Source organism: Balaenoptera borealis, assembly GCF_965194805.1.
Source record: "Balaenoptera borealis genome assembly, chromosome: 5".
Classification (NCBI taxonomy): domain Eukaryota; kingdom Metazoa; phylum Chordata; class Mammalia; order Artiodactyla; family Balaenopteridae; genus Balaenoptera; species Balaenoptera borealis.
Window position 1 is genome coordinate 15,039,245 of NC_138862.1, and position 22,823 is coordinate 15,062,067.

At 38.1% G+C, this 22,823-nt stretch overlaps 1 protein-coding gene across 1 annotated transcript; it reads left to right on the top strand.

Annotated features, from left to right (window-relative positions):
* Positions 1–2,645: 2,645 nt before the first annotated feature.
* Positions 2,646–18,115, top strand: LOC309628705 (keratin-associated protein 13-1-like). The gene has a single exon (XM_082391995.1). The coding sequence runs from the start codon at positions 4,277–4,279 to the stop codon at positions 4,781–4,783; it is 507 nt and encodes a 168-aa protein (XP_082248121.1). The 5' UTR covers positions 2,646–4,276; the 3' UTR covers positions 4,784–18,115.
* Positions 18,116–22,823: the final 4,708 nt, after the last annotated feature.

Here is a 22,823-nt window from a genome sequence, read left to right on the forward strand (position 1 = left end):
TTTGGAGATTAAAAAAATAGCAAGGTATGCTTATCCAAGATCAGATATGGGAAGTGAGGAAAAGGGAGGTCATGAATATATCCCAAGAACTGCATAGATGGGTTACTGTAACTATAATAGTGTGCAAAAGAATTAGAAGTTGTTCTAATTCAGGAGATGGCTTAGGAGAGCAGTTGAGCCTCTGCTGGGTTTAATGTTTTTGTGAAACATCCAAAGGGATATGTGGATCAAGCAAAAGTTTGGAGGGAGAGAGACAGGATAAGATAGAAGATAGGTGATGATAATCCCATCAATTCCCTAATTTATCCATTAAGTAAGTATTTGTTGAGAAACAACTATGTAACTTTGATTATTCTTGAGCTGAGGATTCACTGTTGAACAACAAAGAGTGTATTTTTTGTCTCTCCCAAGAGATTACAGTCAGAGATGTGCCACTTAAGAAGTGTCATAGACCAGGTGAATCAATGGTGTTATCAAACCTATGATTTATTTAAACTGACATCTTTTAATCATGCAGGAGTTCTTAATGAAGGAAGCGATGCACTCATTTACTTGACATACATTATTTGTCTCACGGCAGATGGTAACTGACTCCCATGGACTGGTTTGTTTAGGTTGCACTGCTCTAGCCTAGAAGACAGTCTAAAAAATAAATATGTTATAAAAATAATAAAATTAATTACAGGGATGATAGCTACCATAATAGGAGAACCTAATTTATTCTGGGATATGGTAGTTAGGAAGTAAGGAAAGGCTTAATTATCTTAATTATCCAGATGAAGAAAGAACATTCAGGGCACAGGAAACAGCATGTCCTTGTGGTAGGAAAAAGCTTGCGCTATGTTAATTATGGAACAGAGGCAGTGTGTTTGGGAGAGAGGGAAAGGGTATGGTGTGAAGATGAGGTTAGAGACATGTTCATGCCACCTTACAAACCATGTAGAGGATTTGTGTTTATCATACGTGTATTAGAAAACAATGCGGAAGTTTTAATCAGGACAGTGACAGGACCTGATTTTTGTTTTAAGAAGATTGATCAGGCAGAGATAGAGAGAAAAGATTGGAGGAGACATTTTTCTGAAAATGAAATAGGCCATGTTGAACAATTTCAGTAGTCCCACCAAGAAAGGAGACTACCTTGAACTAGAACAGTTGTTCTCCACCAGAACTGCTTTGGCCCTCAAGCAATTTTTGAAGACATTGTTAATTGGCATAATTTGTGTGTGTGTGTGTGTGTGTGTGTTTGTGTGTGATGTGCTACTGGCATCTAGTGGATAGAGCCAGGGACACTGCCAAATATCTCACAATGAATAGGATACTCCCCACAACAAAGTAATACCCAGTTCAAAATGTCAGTGAGGACAAGGTTGAGAAACCCTAGACTGGAAGGAAGGCAGTAAGAGGACTGGGGAGATTTATGATAAGTTTAGAAGATAGAATGGGTCATATTTAGAGTGGATTGCATATATTAAGAGGATTCCAAGGTTTCTGAGTTAAACTACTATGTGGTTCGAAATACTGCTTACTCCGATGAGAAAAAAATATTTTTTTTCTCCCTAGGGAAGAATAAAAGTTCAATTTTATACACATACAATTTTGACAGCCTTATAAAATCTCTAAATGGAAATGGTTAGTAATTGGATATCTGGGTCTAGAATTTTAATAAAAGGAAGTGTGTACTGGAAATATACATTTGAATGACACAATGTGGACAGTATTTCAAGTCATGAATGGGAGCTACCTCCCCTACAGAGAGAATAAGTGGTGAGATCAACAGGAAGCCTCAAAAAACATTATATACAGGAAGCCACCTAAGGGTAAATTGAATTTGTTGAAAGTTAGATAGAAAATCAGGAGTGTGATGTCACAGAAATTCATAGATGAACATATTTCAAGATCAGGGACACAGTTAACTGTGTTAAATGTGGTTAAACATTTGCATAGGATCATCCCCAAAATGTCCACATTTAGCAGCATAAAGGTCACTGCTGGCCATACCAGTGAAATTTCAGAAGAGTGTTAAACCAGAGAAAAACAACTTGGTTATTGAAAAGACAGTAAGAATTTAAATAGTTGACAAACTGATCACACAAATCTTTAGAGAATTTTGTCTTTAAAAACAAGAAGAACTATATAATCATGGAGGAAATGACACTAAAATTTTGGGGTTGAAGATGGTTAGCTATGTCTGTAAGTCTGAGAAAACAGAACCATTAGAATGGATGGGGATGAAGCTGTTGGACAGAGAAAGAAATGGTTGATCAAGGCCACAAGGGTAACTTTGCTTGGCCTGGAGGTGAGGGGCAGAGATCTAGGGTCACCTTAAGCACTTAACTGGTTATGATTAATTTGGGGATTACATTTAATTATGAAAGAGAGATTTATATCCACTTAATGTTGTATTAAAGGTAAGTTTTAAAAGACGATTAGTGTGCACGCACTTATTTTAGATGAATGTAAACATAAAAAGTTAATGATTTGATATATTCCTTCATTTCATAAATAATTTGGAGCACTCACTGTGTGCCAGATGCTTGATCAAAGAAAATTAAACCCTGTTGCTGATCCTGTGGAACTTCTGGGTACTCCACTCTTACAATGTATGTGACTGTCCTGCAAGTTCAAACGACTGAAATCATACTCAGTCTGCACAATCCATTTCAAAAGATATCTCTTCCAATTCCTCCGTGTGTGTGTGTGTGTATGTGTGTGTGCGTATGTTTGTTCACCCAAATGGATAGCTAATAAGATACTAAGATCCTTATTGCAGAAGAGTTTAAACAGTTGAGATGAACACCTGTCAGACATGAGGAATTTGATTTTGGCTTTGAGGGATGAGAAGGGTTTGGGGAAGCGAGCAAGACATTTGGCAGAAATTTGCAAGCAAGACAATGGACACACTATTCCATTGGTGCCAGCTAAGCAAATGCTGTAGAAGATTATAGAAAAGAATCACTGGGAAGCAAATAGAAAAGATCAAATTACATAAATAGGTTTTTGCTTTCCAATTTCTAAAAGATGCTTTAAGGCAGAAGTTGGATATTACAATAAGTGGGAAAAAAAAGACATTTCTAATTCTAAGACTTTTCTACCATTGATTTTTTATAGTGATAAGGTTAATTTTAACTACTTAATATGAAGGTACGTTTTTTGCTTCTTTGTCTTTCTAGAACGATGAGCAAAAGAGAAACTCAGCAGGGAGTGAAATGAATCACTCTCTAAGGTGTCTCATTTCTCACTCCCAACTGAGTTGGCAAAGGTTAGCACACTATTAAAATTCAAGTTTTTGCAAATTTATTTCATTGGTAGTCAACTCACTCAAGGTATACTAGTTTTTAGCAATTATTCTCAGTGATAGTCTACGTGTTTGCCAAAGAATCTCTGCGTCACGTGGAAAAGGAATTCAATAACTCCATGCAGGATCAAACATGAGTTGCTTAATGATGATAAGCTAAATGAGAGGACAAATAGAAGAAGAGCTTGAAATAACCATCTCCATGGTAACTTTGAATGCTAAAAAAAATAACTGAAAGCATTAAGAATCTGGTGGCTGTGTTTGGTTTTCCATAAAAGGGGTAAGAATGTATAGGTAGGCACATCTGACAAAATGCAAATGTTATCACCTTGAAATGTTTTTCTCACCTTGGTATTCATTGTGCACGTGATTCTGGGAGCTGAAAGTTTAAGCTTCAGCACAACATTGCTGTTCCTGCTGGCTTTGGAGGTAGTCACACCTGGGTTGTTAAATTGGTGATAATTCCTATTTCATAAGATGGTTGCAAGGATTAAATGATCCCACAATCTGCAATGTTTTACACATAGTAAAGGCTCCATAAAACATATATAAATATCTAAGAGGGAGGTGCTGATGACTGTTAGGAGTAACAATTTACACACTCAGGCACAAAATCAGTCAATCTCAGTGAGGAAGCAAGGGCACCATCTTTATGCATCAGGACCAATGTCTTTGAAGGCAAACCGCACCTAATTTCTGAAAAAAAAAAAAAAAAAAGAGAGAAAAAAGAGAGAGAGAAGCAGAGTGGCTTCTATAAAGCAGACTAATTGAACAGCAGTTAAGAAAACACAGGAATGTGTTCAGTTATAATTATAGCCTAGGTTAATTAACTATTTTTATGACAAGACATGCACAAGAACAGGGAGGGTCTGCATCACATCCAGTGTACTGAGCATATATATATAAACATGGCTGGGAGAAGCCAAGGATATCAGAACATCTTCTCACAGTAACTCAGCTGAACTCACGTCTCCTGTCAACATGTCCTACAACTGCTGCTTTGGAGACTTCTCCTCCCACTCCCCTGGAGGCTATCTGCGCTACCCAGGCTCCTTCCACCCCAGCAACCTGGTCTACAGCACTGACCTCAGCTCTTCCAGCTCCTGCCAGCTGGGCTCCTCTCTCTACAGTGGCTGTCAGGAGACCTGTGATGAGCCCACCAGGTGCCAGATGTACCGTGTGGTGTCCAGTCCCTGCCAGACATTCTGCTACCATGCGAGGACCTCCACGCCCTGCAGTCCTTGCCGGTCAACTCACACTGGATCTCTGAGCTGTGGGTCCAGTAGGGGCTACTGCTTGGGCCATGGATCTAGAAGTTGCTACTCACTAGGCTGTGCATCCCGTGGCTTCAGACCCCTGGGTTATGGGATCTGCGGCTTCCCTTCCCTGAGCCATGGATCCAGATTTTGCCGCCCAACATACATGGCTTCTAGGATCCGCCAAACTTCTTGTTACCAACCAACCTGTATATCTGGCTTCTACTGCTGATCAATCAACTTAAGGGTTCTAGACTGTGACTCCACAGTTATATCCCTTAAAGTTAATCTCAGCTATTATCTGGCTGGAGTCTATATTCTACTACCTAGACAAATGATAATTTTTAAAAATCCTATTAATATTAAAATAATTTATCTCAGAGAGTATCCATTCTGTTTTCTTCTATTTTCCCCCTTACTTCTCTAGTTAAAAATAGTACAAGAGGTCTATTTTCCTTTCAAATAAACTCATTTAATCTGATATCACTTCATAAATCTTACTATTAATTTTTTTAAAAGATGTCTGTTGGGAATTCCAAATCTACTGTTATTTGTCTAAAAAGAAGTATTTAATTTATGGAGCAGATTCCCTGATTGGAAGAATTATCTGCCAATACAGAGTTAGTTCCCTGGAATTTTTGGCAAGTGGAATCAGAGTTTGGGCAGGAGATTATCCTAAACTCTTCTATGAGTGGTGATTTCAGCCTTATCAGGATACTTTACTTTGGTTAAACTAGTCATGGGTCAGATCCAAGAAGAAAAGTTCCAGAGACAGCAGTGATGCTTCAGCAAGTACTAGCTTGGTTGTTTTAGATGAAGGAATTGTCAAAATACTTTTTATAAGACCCTTTTACAGACTTATGCAAGCTCTAATGGAATTCTGAGGTTACAATATTAACTGACTTCAGTAACCTGTGTAATGAAACAAACATGTTAAGTATGGTTGAAATTAACCACATATTCATTGTATTATAATAAAAGGAATACAATTTCTGAGTCATTTTTTAATGTTGATGCGTCATTCTCTTTCTTCTATTTGATCAGTATAAGGCCAGCTGTTTTCATAGAAGTCTCCTGAGAACTTCCGGAAACATGGCAATATCATGAGTAGGAAATAGCTGAGAGGGAGGACTCCTTGATATCATAGGCTTATATTTGGATAGGATAACTAGATAGTTTACTAAGTTTTCTTGTTTGGGGGAATGCATATATCTACATTTGAAAATACGTAAGTGGAAAGAAAATATGTAAGTGCATGTGGGTAGCCTATTGTTCATTGCCCTCATAGTTGTTTTTCTCCTCTCTCCTCTTCCCACAGGAACTGAATTTTGCTTGTGTATCTCTTCTTAACTACCCACAATCATTTCTTTATATCAGCATGGCTATGTCCCAGGTTTCAGGATTGAATGTGGCACCCCAATCCCTACTGAAAGTGAATCGTCCAGAATGGAGCATGTGATATGACTTAAACCAATGAGAAAAAAGGAGTGATCTGGAGAAGTGCTTATGGTAAAGTTCATCTTGTGGAGTTTTTTTGTTTTTGTTTTTGTTTTATTTTATTTTATTTTTTAACATCTTTATTGGAGTATAACTGCTTTACAGTGGTGTGTTAGTTTCTGCTTTATAACAAAGTGAATCAGTTATACATATACATATATCACCATATCTCCTCCATCTTATGTCTCCCTTCCACCCTCCCTATCCCACCCTCTAGGTGGTCACAAAGCACCAAGCTGATCTCCCTGTGCTATGCAGCTGCTTCCCACTACCTATCTATTTTACTTTGGTAGTATATATAAGTTTGGTTTTTTTTTCGTTGCGCTGGGTCTTCGTTGCTGTGCACGGGCTTTCTCTAGTTGCAGTGAGCAGGGGCTACTCTTCGTTGCAGTGTGTGGGCTTGTCATTGCAGTGGCTTCTCTTCTTGTGAGAACATGGACTCTAGGCACACAGACCTCAGTAGTTGGGGCTTGCAGGCTCAGCAGTTGTGGCTCACGGGCTTAGTTGCTCCACAGCATGTAGGATCTTCCCAGACCAGGGATTGAATCCATGTCCCCTGCACTGGCAGGCAGTTTCTTAACCACTGCACCACCAGGGAAGTCCCTTGTGAAGTTTTTTGAAGCAACCATGTCTTCCTCTGGATTTTGTCGTATCATATGTGGAATGCTGCATCCATTTTGCATGTGGCCTGAAAAGTAAACCATCACATGAAAGAAGGTAAAACCAAGAGAAATGCTGAGGAACAGAGCCCAGACCATCTTATTTCTGGACTTTGGTAAACATGAGACAATAAATGTTATTATTTAAGCCAGGGGTCCCCAACCCCTGGGCTGCGGACCGGTAGTGGCCTGTTAGGAATCGGGCCGCAGAGTAGGAGGTGAGCGGTGGGCGAGCGAGTGAAGCTTCATCTGCCACTCCCCATTGGTCCCCATCAGTCAGTCATATTACCACCTGAACCATCACTCGCATACCGCCTGAACCATTCCCCCTCCCCAGTCCATGGAAAAATTGTCTTCCACAAAACTGGTCCCTGGTACCAAAAAGGTTGTGGACCACTGATTTAAGCAATTTTGAATTACAATTTCTGTTACTTGTAACTAATGTTTTCCTAAATGAGACACTCATTTAAAACCTGAAACAACCCCCTTCCCAATAAAGCCTCCCTAATACAATGTTAAAGGCCATTTGCAGCCCACCTCTGCCCTCTCCCAGGTCCTCTTCTCACCACTCCCCACATACATACACTCCACCAACATGCACTCCATCAATGCTAACTACTTCCATTTCCTTGAACACATGGTGTAGATCTGAGCTCTTATATGGACTAGTACTTCTAGAATTAACGCCACATCTCCCTTAACCTTCAAAACCCATGGAAGTGTTATCTCTTCTCTCACTTCTTTTAAATAGACTCCAAAATCAATAGAGTTGATCATTCCCTACACAATGCCAGCATTATATATATTTATATTCTGTTAATTACAAAGTCTCTATTTTAAATGTTTCATTTAAATTATTATTTTGTTTAATTAGTACTGTTTTGTCTGTTTGTTTACCCTTGTCATATTTTCAAAAAATATGATGGAATCTTATCTAACAGGATCTTGCAAGTAATAAAGACTCAATAAAAGTTAATTGAATGAATGAATGAATGAATAAAATGGAGCTAGGGTGACAGTCTGCAGAATACATACTATGTCAGTGACATCAAACATACATTCATTTTTACTGGTTGAACTCTAGTTAAGCTACTTGCCATCAATGTCATCAATCCTCTGGTCATCATTATCATAAAAAATTATTTAGCACCATCTCAATGGCATATTATCACAACTTCAGGTACCCATGGTAGAAGTGGAAGAACTCAAAAAACTTCACATTTTTGGATCACACAAAGGCAGAAAAATAACTTCACCAAATGCTAACCTCAGAAGTAGGCCAGAGTAAGTGCATCTGGGGAAAGGAACAAAAGCAACTGTGTAATTACTATAATAAGCCATGACACTTTCACATCCATGACATATGAACAAAGGGGTGGAAAATATGGGGGTTAATGCTTAGATGGTTGAGATACTATGGTTCATTCTTTTTTAAAAATTACTCGTCATTAAAGGCTACATAGACACTGTGTAATCAACTAACTTTTCTTGATTTTTTCTTTTTTTCTTTTTGGCTCTTTGAATCAAAGTCTGATTTAATTGAATTGTCAATGATCAAGGATTATTCCAAGAAGCACAATTATTTAGAAATAGATTCAGAGAAGAAACGTTGTCACATGTGAATCCTTTTATTATCACATTCTAAGAGAATCTATTTATCATTATAAACAGAGAAAGTTGGCAGGAGATTATTTCCATATTCCACATAGGATCATTATTATGGTCATAATGTCATAATTTTGAGTATTCCAGAGCTTAAAATTTTTTGTGTGTGCATTACAGTGTCTGAGAAGTGTTACATGGTACTTGACTTATTTTACAGAATGTTATATCTAAAGGAAGTTGGACATTCCCCTCAGCACACTCTTTTGAGGTAGACCAATGTGCTCTTGGCCAGAGAAACATATTTTTTATTTATTCTCGGAGTTATTCTCAAATACAATAGAACTATTAATTTATAGTTGTGGATTTCTACCAGCATGCATGGCATCTAATTGTCTACAAACATCAATCTTTTGTCTGTCCTTTAAAATTTTTCATAAATACTCTTAATAAAGATTATATGGCTTAAATGAAAGTGTGGCTTTCATTCAGTAGGTAGGTTTGACAAGATGCCATTTAATGTCCTTTTCAACTCTAAGATATTGAGATTCTCCTAGAAAATCATAGAATGTGGTAACTGGAAAGCACTTTGGAGATCTTCTCATCTAAACTCATTATGTTGTAGGATATCCAGAGAGGCAGAGTGACGTTCAAATTCATGCAGTGAATTAACAGAACCAACAGAGCTAGAAGCCAGGTTTTTTCACTCAGCCTAGTATTCCATTGCTATACACTGTATCTAGGGTTGGAACAGAGGAATGGATTTAAATTAACTTTAGGTGCTTTGGCATGTTTGTTTGGTGCCATAAAATAAGGCAAGGAGAGAGGAAATAAATTGTGAAAAACTTAAGTGAATCATATTACTGAAGGGTAACTCTAATTTTTGAATTTTTGTTTACTTTGATACAGCTGAACAAGTGATTAAAGTCCAACATAGCCACATAATTAAATATAAAAGCAATATAAACTATTCAACCTGATAGCTACCAAGGGCCAAGCTCTTGAGAGATGGAGACAGGTTGGCTAGGCCTTTAATGGTAATGATAAACACAATCCAACCCTTAAAAGGGTGGAATGTGCAACATTTACAGACACAAACAACATAATCTCAAACACAAAAAAGAGACTTTTTAATTTTACCTTATAGTATGATATCAATCCCAGATTGATGCTGCCATAAGAACAACACCTTGGTCTACATGATGGTCCTTAACCTGATCAGAAATAATTGCTACTCATTTATCCCTCAATATGTGGCAGGCAATCTAGTATCTTATATAATATATCATCTCATATAATCATTAAAACACACTTATGGGGTTGATACTCATAAATTTAATTTTAAAAGTGAAGAAACCACCTCAGAAATTGAAGGTTATAGTTTATGATTGTAGATCTCAGCTTAGAATGCTGGCAGTCTAACTGTAAAACCCTTATATTTAATCACTTCTCCACAGCAAATGTTAATATTCCACCCTCTGGTGGTTAGGAGGTACCACTGCAGCTGCAATCATGTATACTTCAAGACCAGGAAATTGTTGTTCAACCATTTAGTAGCAAAGTATGCAATCACCACAAGCAATCAGGTAATTATTTCTACCTATTTCTCAAGAATTCTATGAAATAGACTACATAATTATCATTATTCAAGTGTCTACAAAATTAATACTTAGTTTTTAGTAGGTTGAATGAAAACAATTGCAAGTGACCAGCTGTCCTCACCTACGTCATTCCGTTGTAATAAGCCAGGTAACTCCGTCTAAAAGTTCAGCACCAGTCAAAATCAAAATTGTATGCTGAAATACCTACTAATTCAACACTCAGTTAAATAGAATGTGCAAGTTAGTGCCTCATCCCAAAGAGAAAAGAACTCACGGAGTGGCTTTATTCACAAATGACAGACCTACTCACAAATGACACTATCTTACATGTGGAGATTTGGACCTGCACAGACATTTACTAATTTACTACACATTGTGAGGTTAATAAGGAGGCTGACTGCTGGGGAAAATTGTGTGAATGTTGGCCTAGAGGATGTCCTGTCTTTGCCCCTCAGAATTTAGCAACAGGACTCCGTGCTGACAGTGAAAAGTGGTCCCCTTTTTCTTGGTAAAAGCTTTCAAAAACATTCCTATGTGCAATCAAATGTTATTTTAAAATAATTGACTCAGTTTGTGCCATGTTAATAAGAGGCTTCCTTAATGATTTTGTTCTTATTTCACAAAGGGGTAGTTGAAATGTAGGCATGGTTATCATTATTTCTTTTTCTTTAAGCTCTGTACCCTTGCCAATTCTTGGGTATGTTCAGGTTTCAGAACTATATTCCTTCAGACATTAAATTATAATCTGAGTGAATTTTCATTTAGCACCTTCTAGTCATTAATTTTTCAAAATATGTTTATGGAGCTCTTATTATGTAACAGCCAGAAATGGTGTTCAGTGTTGGGGATATAATAGTGAGAAAGATATACATACTTCTTGACTTTATGGAACTCACGGTGTAGTGGCAAAGACATAATGAAGAAACATGTAAAATGGTTATAAACTGAGATAAGTTTTGTGAAGAAAAAAACCGATTCTCTGAGAATGGTATATTTTTTAAGTGGGATGATGAAGGAAATCACTTAAGTTGAGACACAACAAATGAGGAAGGGAGCTGTATAAAGAGGGGGAGAGGACAGTGAAGGAATGAAACAGGCGGCTGTACGTGCAAAATACTGAGGAAAGGAAAGGCTTGACATGGTCAAGGAGCTGAGTAGAGACCTGGGAGAATAAAGCGTATTGGGCAGAAGAGAAGTGATAAGATTTGGAGTTAGAAAAATAGGCAGCAGCTGGATCTTAAAAGGTGGTGTAGGCCAGGCTAAGGGGAATGGATCTTATTTTTAAAAGCAATGAGAATCCATTTAATGCATTTAAGCAGGAGAGTCATAGCTGCAATAGAAGTCTCTGTGTAATGATAAATATAAATGTGCAAAGAATTAAATTAGTTGTAGGGTTCATGTGGAGGACATACTGGGATCTTTCATCACACAAGAGTGGTCATTCAAAATTATAAATAATTTGCATCTATTACAAAGACATTATGCACAAGTTGAGTGTACAGCCTGTCAAGCTGAATGTGGACACTCAGAAGTGTCCTTTTCAATATATAATATCCCCAGACCATTACACATCAATGAGGATCTTGTATAAGTGTTGTTCAAAGTTTCTCAATGTTCTTGGATTGCTTCAGACCCAAGAAAGGGAGACCAAAGTGCTGTGGTAAAAATATACTTCTGTTGTTTCACTGTCAGAAGCTGAGCTAAATAAATCATAGAATGTGTTACAGAAATTGTGCCAGTAGGTTCTGTGCTATGAGTTTGAAACTATGCTAAATGCAGCATGATAATGTGAAAATGTAGGAGTTCATCATTCTGCCGTCAAAAACAAAACACTGAGTAAACACAAATGAAAAGCATACCTGAAACAGTTTTGTTACAAAGCAAATTATCAAGCACAACTATAAGTAAACACATTACTTGGTGTAAAATACAATCATAATAAAGAACATGTCAGAATCCATTGGTAATTCAGAGGAATAAGTAATAACATCTAACCAGGAAAATCAGGGAAAAGCTTTATAAAAAGACAACGTTTAAATTTTGCTTTCAATAAGATGAGGGGAACAAAATGTCAGACAAAGGGAAAGATGTTTATAGGGCAATGGCCCCATTCAGTAGTTTGGGTGAAGAGTAAGAAGGATAATGAGGGTGGGCTCAATCAAATCAGCCTCTTACCTAAAATGTCTTGATCATATTATCAAGTTCTGCCAAGGTGCCATTTCTCCAAACTCCGGTGCTGAGTATTAATCAGTATTCAATTGGCCATTTCCACATACATTTCTTTTTGTCCATTTACCAGTAAAGAGAGGCATGGTGACTAAGGGAAAAAAAAAATGTTAGCTTGGTGACATGTTGGGACTCATATTCGACAAGTCCCACCCTGATGAGTCAGCTTTGAGGCTAACATGAAAGCCACTTTGAACATTCAAAATGGACTGGCTTCTTTGTGAATAAGGCATCATCTTCATATATAACTAAACAAAGTGCTAATGAGATGTTATCCTTCAAATTAACTTAAGCAATGAGGTAGAAAGAGTTGTGAGAAGAAGCCAATACCCATTTTATTGAACATATAACCTCCTCAGTAATGAATTTAGTCTTCAAATCAGCATGTTGGATCCTTGGGACACCTTGAAGCCCATTTAGTCCTGTGAATTCTGATGGGTTCAACTCTATCAGAGGTTATTCTGATGGGTTCACCTCTATCAGAGGTTGCTCACATAGTTAATAGCATCAGAACCACAATTCACACCTGTGTCTCCTCACCGTCTATCACTATTTTGTTTGTATTACAGCACTCTTTTAGTTAACTATGATATTGAATCTATTGCTTGACAAGTACAAGATAATTTTGAATTTTACCTCCATGGACTTCATAACCATGGAGCCAGAGATGTTTGCATATGATAAGTTCAAATATAGCATGTATTTTTCTTCCTCTTTTCACTATTGAAGTGCTTTTTAGTGCTTTATTCTTTGTATTAAATAAATTTACTTTATTTACATTAAAAACAATTGTCACTATTATTTTTATTCAACACATTTGTGGGGTTTATGTTACAGGGTTTTTTTCCCCCACTGAATGAAAAGTATAAATATTTGGAAGAAAAAAAGAGAACATGTCCCCTTACCATTGTTTGTATAGTATGGACCAGAATAAAAGAACGCATTGGTGGTAGACACCAGAGGATGGGGTACATGCTCTGAAGATCATGAAACCACGGAGTCCAAAGGTGTGAAGACTCATTAATTTTGTTTAGAACAGCTTGGCTGTTGGGAAACTATGGATGTGCTCTTAAATAGAGTTCTGATTTTCAGGGCAACATAAATTAGTGGCTAAGAGCATGGATTCTGAAATCAGATTTCCTTGGTCTGATCTTAGCTGCATTGGTGAAGGCTGTTTGAATCCCAGCTGTGTGACTATGTGCAAGTTTTTAAACCACTCTCCATTTCAGTTTCCTCAATCTCAAAATTGCGATGATAATGGTAGGACCACTGTGAGACCCAATAAGTTAATCATTTGAAAGTGCTCAGCACATGACCTTGTCTATAAGAAATGCTAAGATTTAGCAACATGATTAACGAGCTCAGAGACTCGATATGAAAGGGTGGAGGCAGGGATGTGTAGATAAACCCAGAAACCTACAGCATATTAGGAAAACTATTCATCCAAAAAATGAGAGATTAAGCTGTTTTGTATCTGGAAAGATGCAAGCAGCACGTTATACTAAGGAAAATGTTTCAAAACCACATGCCATGCTTTGCTGAAGTGGGCTGGCAAGTATCTCTGAATCTATGACAAAGCTAGTGTTTATTAACCTGCCAGCTCTGTGAATAGGTTAGGCAGAGGTCACCCCAAAAAGGAAGATTTAAACCTAAAATCCATAAACCACCACTTACACAGGTGCTTCTGTAGAGGGATGGAGTTGAGAGGTAGTTGAGGCAGGTCTGAAAGAGGTTGAATGAACATTGTTTGATCCCATCAATAGCAACAGAGCATATGGCAGTCACAACATCAGAGTATCCATGCAGCAAGAAACACTGACATAAAGCTTTTGGCCATAGCAGCAATGACAGCAACACAGCATTGGCAATGGTAAGGAGACTTCATCTGCATGGCAGCTTCTCAGGATTCCAGTCACAGCCACTCGTGCGGGCATACATGAAACTCATTCACAGTGCAGACATTACCAATGTAACTCAAATAGGGAAGAGTTCCACTCCTCTGAGCCAGTCATTCTTTCCAGGCTTAGCGTGATCACTCACCTAAGGAGAAGTTAGCTGAAGAAGAAACCAGTATCTAATCTAACCCTACGTGGAGCACATTGGAACTCTTTATAGAGAGAAATTGTGTGGAATCAGGGGCTAAAGACTCTTGGTATTGGAATGGAGACGGGTGTGGGGATGGGAAGAAATGCTTAGTAGACAATTTAGTGTAGTGGGAAGAGAATTGGTCTTGGATTACGACTAGGCCTTGTTTAAATACAAATTCTGCCGTTTCCTAGCTATATGCCCTGGGACAAGTTAACACTTTTAAGACTCAGTTTCTTAATTGTAAAATGGAGATAATGCCTAATTCATTGGAAGGTTGTCACAACTAAATGATATCATGCCCACTGAATGCTTACTAGAATGTCTGTGTCAAAAGTATGCAAGATATCATTTGGTACTTTATATGATATTTGCTTCTTGGACCTAAGCCTCATTCTCATGATTTCTCTATACTGAATTTAAATTTTAGGACAGAGACCAAGAAAAGCTATTCATTATAGGTGCAAAGGGCATAAGTAGTATGAAACATGACCCAGATAATCTGTGTAGCATTCTCAAAAACTGTAGAAATGATTCACTGGGTACATGCTACAGAATATTCTTCATAGATCAAGGAATTTCTTCTTGCCTGAACAGAAAGGCTTTGGTAGGATTTGTGTATTGACATTGCTTACCCTAGGTTCTTCAAAACGTAGATAGCTTAACAGCATGCTTTCTTCCTAGAAGCCAAGTATAGTGAATTTAAAGAACATTTCCTTGTCTATTCAGTACTGTGCCAAGAAGCATAATATACCTTTTATTAATTTGATTCTAATTATTTACCAATCACTGTGTACATATACTTCATCATTTTAAACTCAAACCACCCAGTTGGATAAGTACTATTTTTTAATTTCCATTTTTTTTTTTTCAGTGAAGATGAAGACACAGATAAATTAAATAGGTTGTCCAAGATAATACAGATAGTAAATGTGTAGCCAGGATTTTAATCCTGTGAGTTGGACTTCAGAGTTTGAGCTATAAGTTTTGACTACCTGATTATATTAGATTTTTTTTTTTTTTGTCACTAGACTAGCTGAAACATGGGTAAAAGTCTCTATGTCATATGGAAGGTCTGCATACAGAATTTGATTGAAAATTTTTGGTCTGGTATATTACATTGTTGTGAGTCTACAGAGGCTACAGTTAGAGAAGTAAGTATAGTTGATTGGATGGTTCATTTGTAACTCAGGAATAAATGCAAGAAAGGAATTATGCATATTTCATTGTAGTCTGTAAAATGTTATAGATTTTCAACATGTTAGAAAAGAGCATGAACTTCAAATCATATGAAACTGACATAGCCTAGGTGTCAAGGAAGGTGTTTGGATGGTATGGAGTCAGATTTTTCTAAAACATGAGATCCATGGTCTGAATGTTGTTAGCAATTCTGTTTTTCATACCCATTAGTCCTTACCTGTTTTTAGTTAAATAATTATCCTTTTGAAAATGTTGAGCTCATCATAAACACTAATGGGATAAGAGAGAGTATTTTGTTCCATATTGCATCAGAGTCACTGACACCTTTCCTGAAGCCAAAATAGTCTTCTCTAGTTCTGTTTCCCATTTCTACCTTCAGAGAATTCCTATTACACCCTCAGTTAGAAATTCTTTCATGTCAGGAACTGTTCCATATTCTTGCCCTAGGACCCAAACAGAAAGAATGATAATTGATTGAAAAAAAAAAGCTAAGAAAAGAACAACCAACCAACACAAAGCAAAAGCACTCTACTTCTTTGGACAATTGATAACTCATTACTACTAGTTATATCGAGCAATGGCTCTGTTAAGCAATAAAATATACCATAGGCAGATAGGTACAAATAGACTAAACACTTAAAAATTAAATTTTGAATTAAAAAATACCTTTTTGTGGTTGTGTAGTACTAAGTCATTTGCCTGACTTTTACATAACTTTTTCTGGCTTTATGAAAACAAATTCATGAATGACATTCAAAGAGAGTTATTCCTTGGAGGCAAGAGGCAAAACCAATGTGGTTGCATCCAGACACAAGAACAAAGAAATCTCAAAGGTAAATACTGAAAATGGTCCATAACTATTCTTCCATCTCTCAATATGGTACTGCTTCAAGTCCAGGGCCAATGCCCTGGCAGGAGTTCAGTAACTACTAATTGTCAAAGATAATGAGAATAGAAGACTGAAAATTCAATAAAAGGCTAAGAATAACACCTTCCATAGCAGTTCACTGCCTTGTCACTATTGCTTCATGGACTGTAGCATGCTGTTTATTTAAATTGAATGTGCAGATTGTAACACTTGGATTTAAAAGCTCTCTTCCACCATAAATCCTGTCAACCTTTACAGTAGGGTTATTTATTTATTTATTTTTTATTTTGTATTCTTTTTAACATCTTTATTGGAGTATAATTGCTTTACAATGGTGTGTTAGTTTCTGCTTTATAACAAAGTGAATCAGTTATACATATACATATGTTCCCATATCTCTTCCCTCTTGCATCTCCCTCCCTCCCACCCTCCCTATCCCACCCCTCTAGGTGGTCACAAACCACCGAGCTGATCTCCCTGTGCTATGCGGCTGCTTCCCACTAGCTATCTATTTTACGTTTGGTAGTGTATATATGTTCATGCCACTCTCTCACTTTGTCACAGCTTACCCTTCCTCCTCCCCATATCCTCAAGTCCATTCTCTACTAGGTCTGTGTCTTTATTCCCATACAGTAGGGTTATTAACTGTTGTTGTTGTTTCCCCTTGGAATGAGCTACATTCACTCTGACACTCTCTATGTGAGGAAACCGATGTAATAATGCATGTTGAGATTCTCAAGAACAAAGTGTCTTCCTCTGGACTTCATATTTTATTAAATGAAGCTACAGGAGAAAGTGAAAGAAATACATTTAAAATTTTAGCTATATTGATACTCACAAGTGGTCTACTGTATTTATTTAATGATTGGATTTACAGTAAATCATAGTAAAGTTTTGTAATGATCACAGGTGTACTTACCATATTAAAATTAGAATATCCATTACTACTGAGTGAAATATTTTTCAGAAATCTTTCTCAGGAAACAGAAACAGACATCATTGTAGTTCTTTCATTTTCAAGTCTATATTTGTTCAGCAGATTGTTTAAAGTGGGCCTGCTCCCATTTCCTGTCTCCCAGATGCTGCAGCTGATGGTGGCTTGGTCCCCGGGAGTCTGGTTTAATTTCCTGCAGTAAATGACTATGGTGATCAAACACTGATCTTGAGATGGTACTGGAGGGACTTCTAATGTAAGGCCAGCTCTCTGGGGCCCTCAGGCTACGAACAGAATGCTAGGCAATCCAAAAAAAAATATGCTACACTCTGACCCACGAGCCACTCTGGAGGACAAATACCATCCGGAACTGTGTTCTGTTCTGAAACATGTCCAGTCAGGGTTGTGTCTCCCATACATCCATCAGGTAGCTGAGTGAAATGCTGAAGTCCCTAAGTATTTGTTGTAAAGGCCAATTGCTCATTTGTACATGAATTCTTCTTATCGTACCTCATTGCTGTCACAGTTACATTTTCATAGAATCAGAATTATTTCTAAATGTTTAAGAGATGTTTAATGGGCTTCACTTATCATACAGTTAGTAAATATTCTTGCCGAGGTTATGTGATTTACTTAAGCAGCGTCACGGCTAGAACTCAGGCCTAGTGACTCTCATTCTGTTGCCCCACTGGCCATAATCCAAAGTATCCCTTGTGAGAAATTTATTTAAAATATTTAAATGTACTAAGCACAATAATTTTAATGACCCCTACATGTACATTAAAGGCCACACATAACACATAAAAAACCTTTACTGGATCATAAGTGTGGCCTATCTTAAATTAATATGGCAGATGTAATAAACATTAATCTATCCTCAGATTTTCAAGTATCTTTTAATGAAGGTTGGAATATTGTTTTTCTAAATGCATGGTTTGCTGAATGGTAAATAAGACCATAATTTCTTTATTTTTGAGACTCAGTGGGTACTTCTCTATGGTTGTAATTAGTCACATTTCCTGACTTCTAAATAACTGAGTTATGTTTATCAACATTTTTGAAACTGTGAGTCAGAATAAAGCTTGCACTGGATGCCAATGCTCATCGCTTAAAAACTTCTAGAAGTCACAGCAAAAGAGGGAAATAGCACTAAGTGTAGGTAATTTCCTTAGAATCCACACTAAGGTCATCTTGTCTTTCAATAATTGCTCAGCTAAAAACTACAGCTGTCATTCCCTCAGAGGTTATTGCCATGTTCCTTTGTCCCCTCTAGTAACTCTTCCTCCATGTGATCTTCAGAGGTGTTGAAGCTGAATCTGACCTCTGTACCCTGACATGGAATTAAATCTCAAAAACAGAGTTTTGGGTGAAGTAGAAAAGAATAGCTTTCTTGCTTTGCCAGGCAAAGGGGGCCACAGCAAGCTAATGCCCTCAAAACTGTGTGTCCCAACCTGGGGGGGGGGGGTAGTGAGAAGTTTTTTTGGTTTTTTTTAAAAGGTTTTTAAAAATTATTTATTTATTTATTTTTGGTTCTGTTGGGTCTTCGTTTCTGTGCAAGGGCTTTCTCTAGTTGCGGCAAGCAAGGGCCACTCTTCATCGCGGTGCGCGGGCCTCTCACTATCGCGGCCTCTCCTGATGCTGAGCACAGGCTCCAGACGCGCAGGCTCAGTAGTTGTGGCTCACGGGCCTAGTCGCTCTGCGGCATGTGGGATCCTCCCAGACCAGGGCTCGAACCCGTGTCCCCTGCATTGGCAGGCGGACTCTCAACCACTGCGCCACCAGGGAAGCCCGAGAAGTTTTATAGTAATAGTTCAAAGAGGGTGTGATCAACTCGTGGACAAGCTTCTGACTGGTTGGTGGTGAGGTAAGTGGGGGTCAGCATCATCAACCTTCTGGTTCCAACCGGTCTGGGGTCGACATGCTTGTGGGCAGTGTACTATACTTTACTGTTATTTTCTCCCACCTGGTGGTGGTTTCAGTATCTACGAGACAGCTCAAAGATATTGTGATGCATATCCCTTGAAGGTGCACCAGGGCCCTGCCCCAAGGCTGCACTACTGTTTCTTTTGACTGCCTGTCCCTCATCTCCACATCCCTTCCCTTCCCTAATTAGCAACTCTTTGAATCTGCTGGTTGGAACTCAGGGAAGGTCATGGAGGCTGAATAAAGCCTATTTCCTGTAATCAAGAAATGGGGGACACAGAAAGGCTTTTGTACCCAGGAGCCCCACAGGGTCCTGCTCTGTATCAGTGTCCTCTGCTTAGCAAGTGGCAGTCATGGCAGAACCCAGCTCTTGAAGGACTGCCAAGAAACTGGAGGGGATGCACCAACTGCCAACCAGCATGCCTGTACACAGCTCCTGTGAAACCACGTCCTACACCTTCCTGCTGGTGGTATGTTCAGAGCCTGCCATACAATCATCGCCTGCCTTTATCTTCTGAGGTCTTTAGTCCCTACTATCCAGCAACCTGCACTCAAAACGTTGGGCTACACGGACAGTACAAGGCTACCTACAAGGTCTCATGGCTACACATCCCTGGGCTGTTACTTATGGCTCATCCATGATGGAGGTTCAGCAGTGCTGACCCCTAGTGGAGTGCTTTTGCTTGTGAACAAATGAGCTACATTATTCAACAACTTTTGCCCCTGAGTTCCATATCTTACACTTGGAGGTGTTTTGAGTAATCCCTCATAGTTGCCAATTCCTAAATAAAGTACCTAAACAGTACTACTTAGCTTGGTTGAGAGAGGTGGGCTCTCTTTTTAAAGATATGTTATATGGCTACATTGTTTTAAAGAAAAATTTGCTATACCCAACTATTGCTTCACTATTGACTGTTTATTAACTAAGCCATGATTTACCATTGTTCCTTTAATTTGTCAGTTTTTTTTAATGTCCTTTAAGTTTTTAAGATATGTTTTCAATATGGCATCAAGCTGCTTACTTCATCTTCTGATAACTTTGATTGATTTCTACTAGTGACTGCTGCATAAATTTGTCATCATTATTTCCATATTATTATGATTATTGTATTTCTATTAAAAATTTCTGTCTTAATAAATGATTGCTAAAACAAATAGAGTTAGGTAGGACATTGCAGTGCCACAGTTTCAGCTAGAAAGGAGAAACTGGCCAGAAAGGGCAATAAGAACCATAAAATGTCCAAGATTTTACCCTATTTGCAAGCTAACAGGATAGCCTGTCACAGCTTCTTGGATGCTGGCAGAAGACATGCAACACCTGGATCAGAGAAAAAGACTTTATTATTCGTGGCAATAGCAGAGGCAGAGTGTTAGCCTTTGCAGCAATTTCCTGAGCCTCAATTCACAAAGGCCAGTAGTAAGACGGCCAGATGATATCTGTATACGTAGTGAGTTGTTTTATAGGAGAGGAATCTTGAACTCAGGAAGCCTGAATCATGGACATGAGAATGGACAATAAACATGCCTGTCACTTGCCCCAGAGAGAAATACTACATCTATTTTCCAAGGCTGTTTGCTATACAAATGTTCTTGCAAAGATAATTCAGAACAGAGGGAACCAGTGACTGCTCTAAAGACAGGCAGAAATGCAAGAGACCTATGGGGACCTTTTCCCCTCAATATCCAACACGTCTCTACACTGCACTGCTTCTGTTGCTGAAATATTGGCTTCCCTGTTCACTGAGGCCAAACAGAAATATGGAGACAGGGATTTTGGAGGAAGAGAGAGATGGCTTCATTTTTCTGCCAGGCAGAAGGGAAGACACAGCAGGCTAGTGCCTCAAGAACTGTGTCTCCCCCTCCTTGGGAATCAGGGAAGATGTTATATGTGGGGCTCGCTATCCGGGGTATATGATAAGGATCAAAGTAGTGAACGTCTTGCATTCTTCCTTTCCTTTGCATTATTTCAAAACAGTCATAGCTATCATCAGGCCGCCTGGAAATTGGTGTCCGGCAGTCTGGTAATTGCGTCTGTTTGCCTCTGGTTTTATCGGCCGGTGATCTTGTTTCTGAAATGCAAAAACTATAAGGGGTGATTTGTTATGAGGAACGTATAGAATGTAAGTGCCGGGACATAATAAGGTTAGGGAATGAGAGGCCCAGGATGTAACTCACACAGAGTTAGGGGTGATAGGTGCCAAATGTAAATTACATAGTGTCAGGGAGTGAGGTTAGCTTTGTAAGTACAAATCTAGTTACTACAGATTAGTGACAGTTAAAGTAAAACAAGGAGTGATTAACACTTTCAGGCCAGATTATGTTTCTTCTCTAGCCTGTTCACTCTTCCCTTTATTTTCCTTGTTCTCAGGGAAGGGAAAACTTCAGTTCTACTTTTGCTACAACACTTCTCATGAATTTTCCTGTGAGTATGTCATTCCACTGGCTACTCTGATTAATCTGACCAACAGAGGTTACAAGCAAATCTATTCAATATGTCTTCCTCTGTATTTCAGTAAAGTTACTATTAATAGGTCCCCAAGCAGCATTAAATGGGTAGAGACTCCCTTTGACAAAGATTCCAATCATCAGTCACGGGATCCTGTAGCTGAAAGGGGTCCCAAACCTACTAGCACGTCTATACATACAGTTCTTCACAATCAAGGGGAATCTCCTTTGGAATTGACAGAATGGGGAAGTATAGGCCTATAACACTTGAAACAACAAAGGTACATTGAATGGACCCAAAAGGCCCCACCTACAAGGTCACAGTATCTTCTCTTTCTTTCAGTTTCTTCATTTCTTTAATTTTTTGTATGAAGATTAAAACCTGAAGTCAGTTCATTCATGCCCAAGTCTAATGTTGAAATGCTAGGTATTGGATGATTACTATGAAATGTACTATTTTATTTATCATAAAATTAGGTCTTCCATAGTCTTAGTGATGTTTCATATCATTATCAAGGAACTTACTGACTTAGGACTTTTTTTAAGGTAAAGGACCATTTGCTACATAATCCAATCCACAAGTGTTTTAGATAGGAAAGAGTCCTCCATTTTTTTTTTTTTTTTTTCCCCAGAATGGACCTGAATTTCTCTGGAGAAGAACTCCTGGTGATATAAGGTAGATGAGAATGGAACATATCTCCTTTTCCTACTTCCAACATGAAAAATATATATATATATGGTTACTATTTATGGTAACCAATTCTCAGGTTTTCAGAGTATTTCATCACAGATTAATTTACCTGAATATAAAATAAGACTATCTCTAGAGGTATTAGTCAAGGAAAGAGATGAGAGGTTTTAAAATATTATGAGAAAAACTCTAGGAAAATAAAAAAACCTCTTCAGCTTGGGGAAAAAGAAAGCAAGAAACTACTCTATCAGAACCGGGGAATAGCCTGTTATAGAGACCAGGATAAAGACCTGAATCAATTAAATGTCAGTCTTTTAACTGAAGAAGAGTGATTCTCTATATTTTATGAAGTGTTATAAAATAATGCTTCAGAGGAGAAAAGGTTTTAGGGAACTCAGAGTCTTCATTTGTCCCTGCTGTTCTCTCTGGCAGGACAAAGCTTTTCTAGAGCCAAACTCCCAGAAAGCAGCTATTGATTTTAGTGGGACTGCTGAGCTGCTGACGAGTCATAGCATTGCTATTTTGATCTCATGTTCTATTA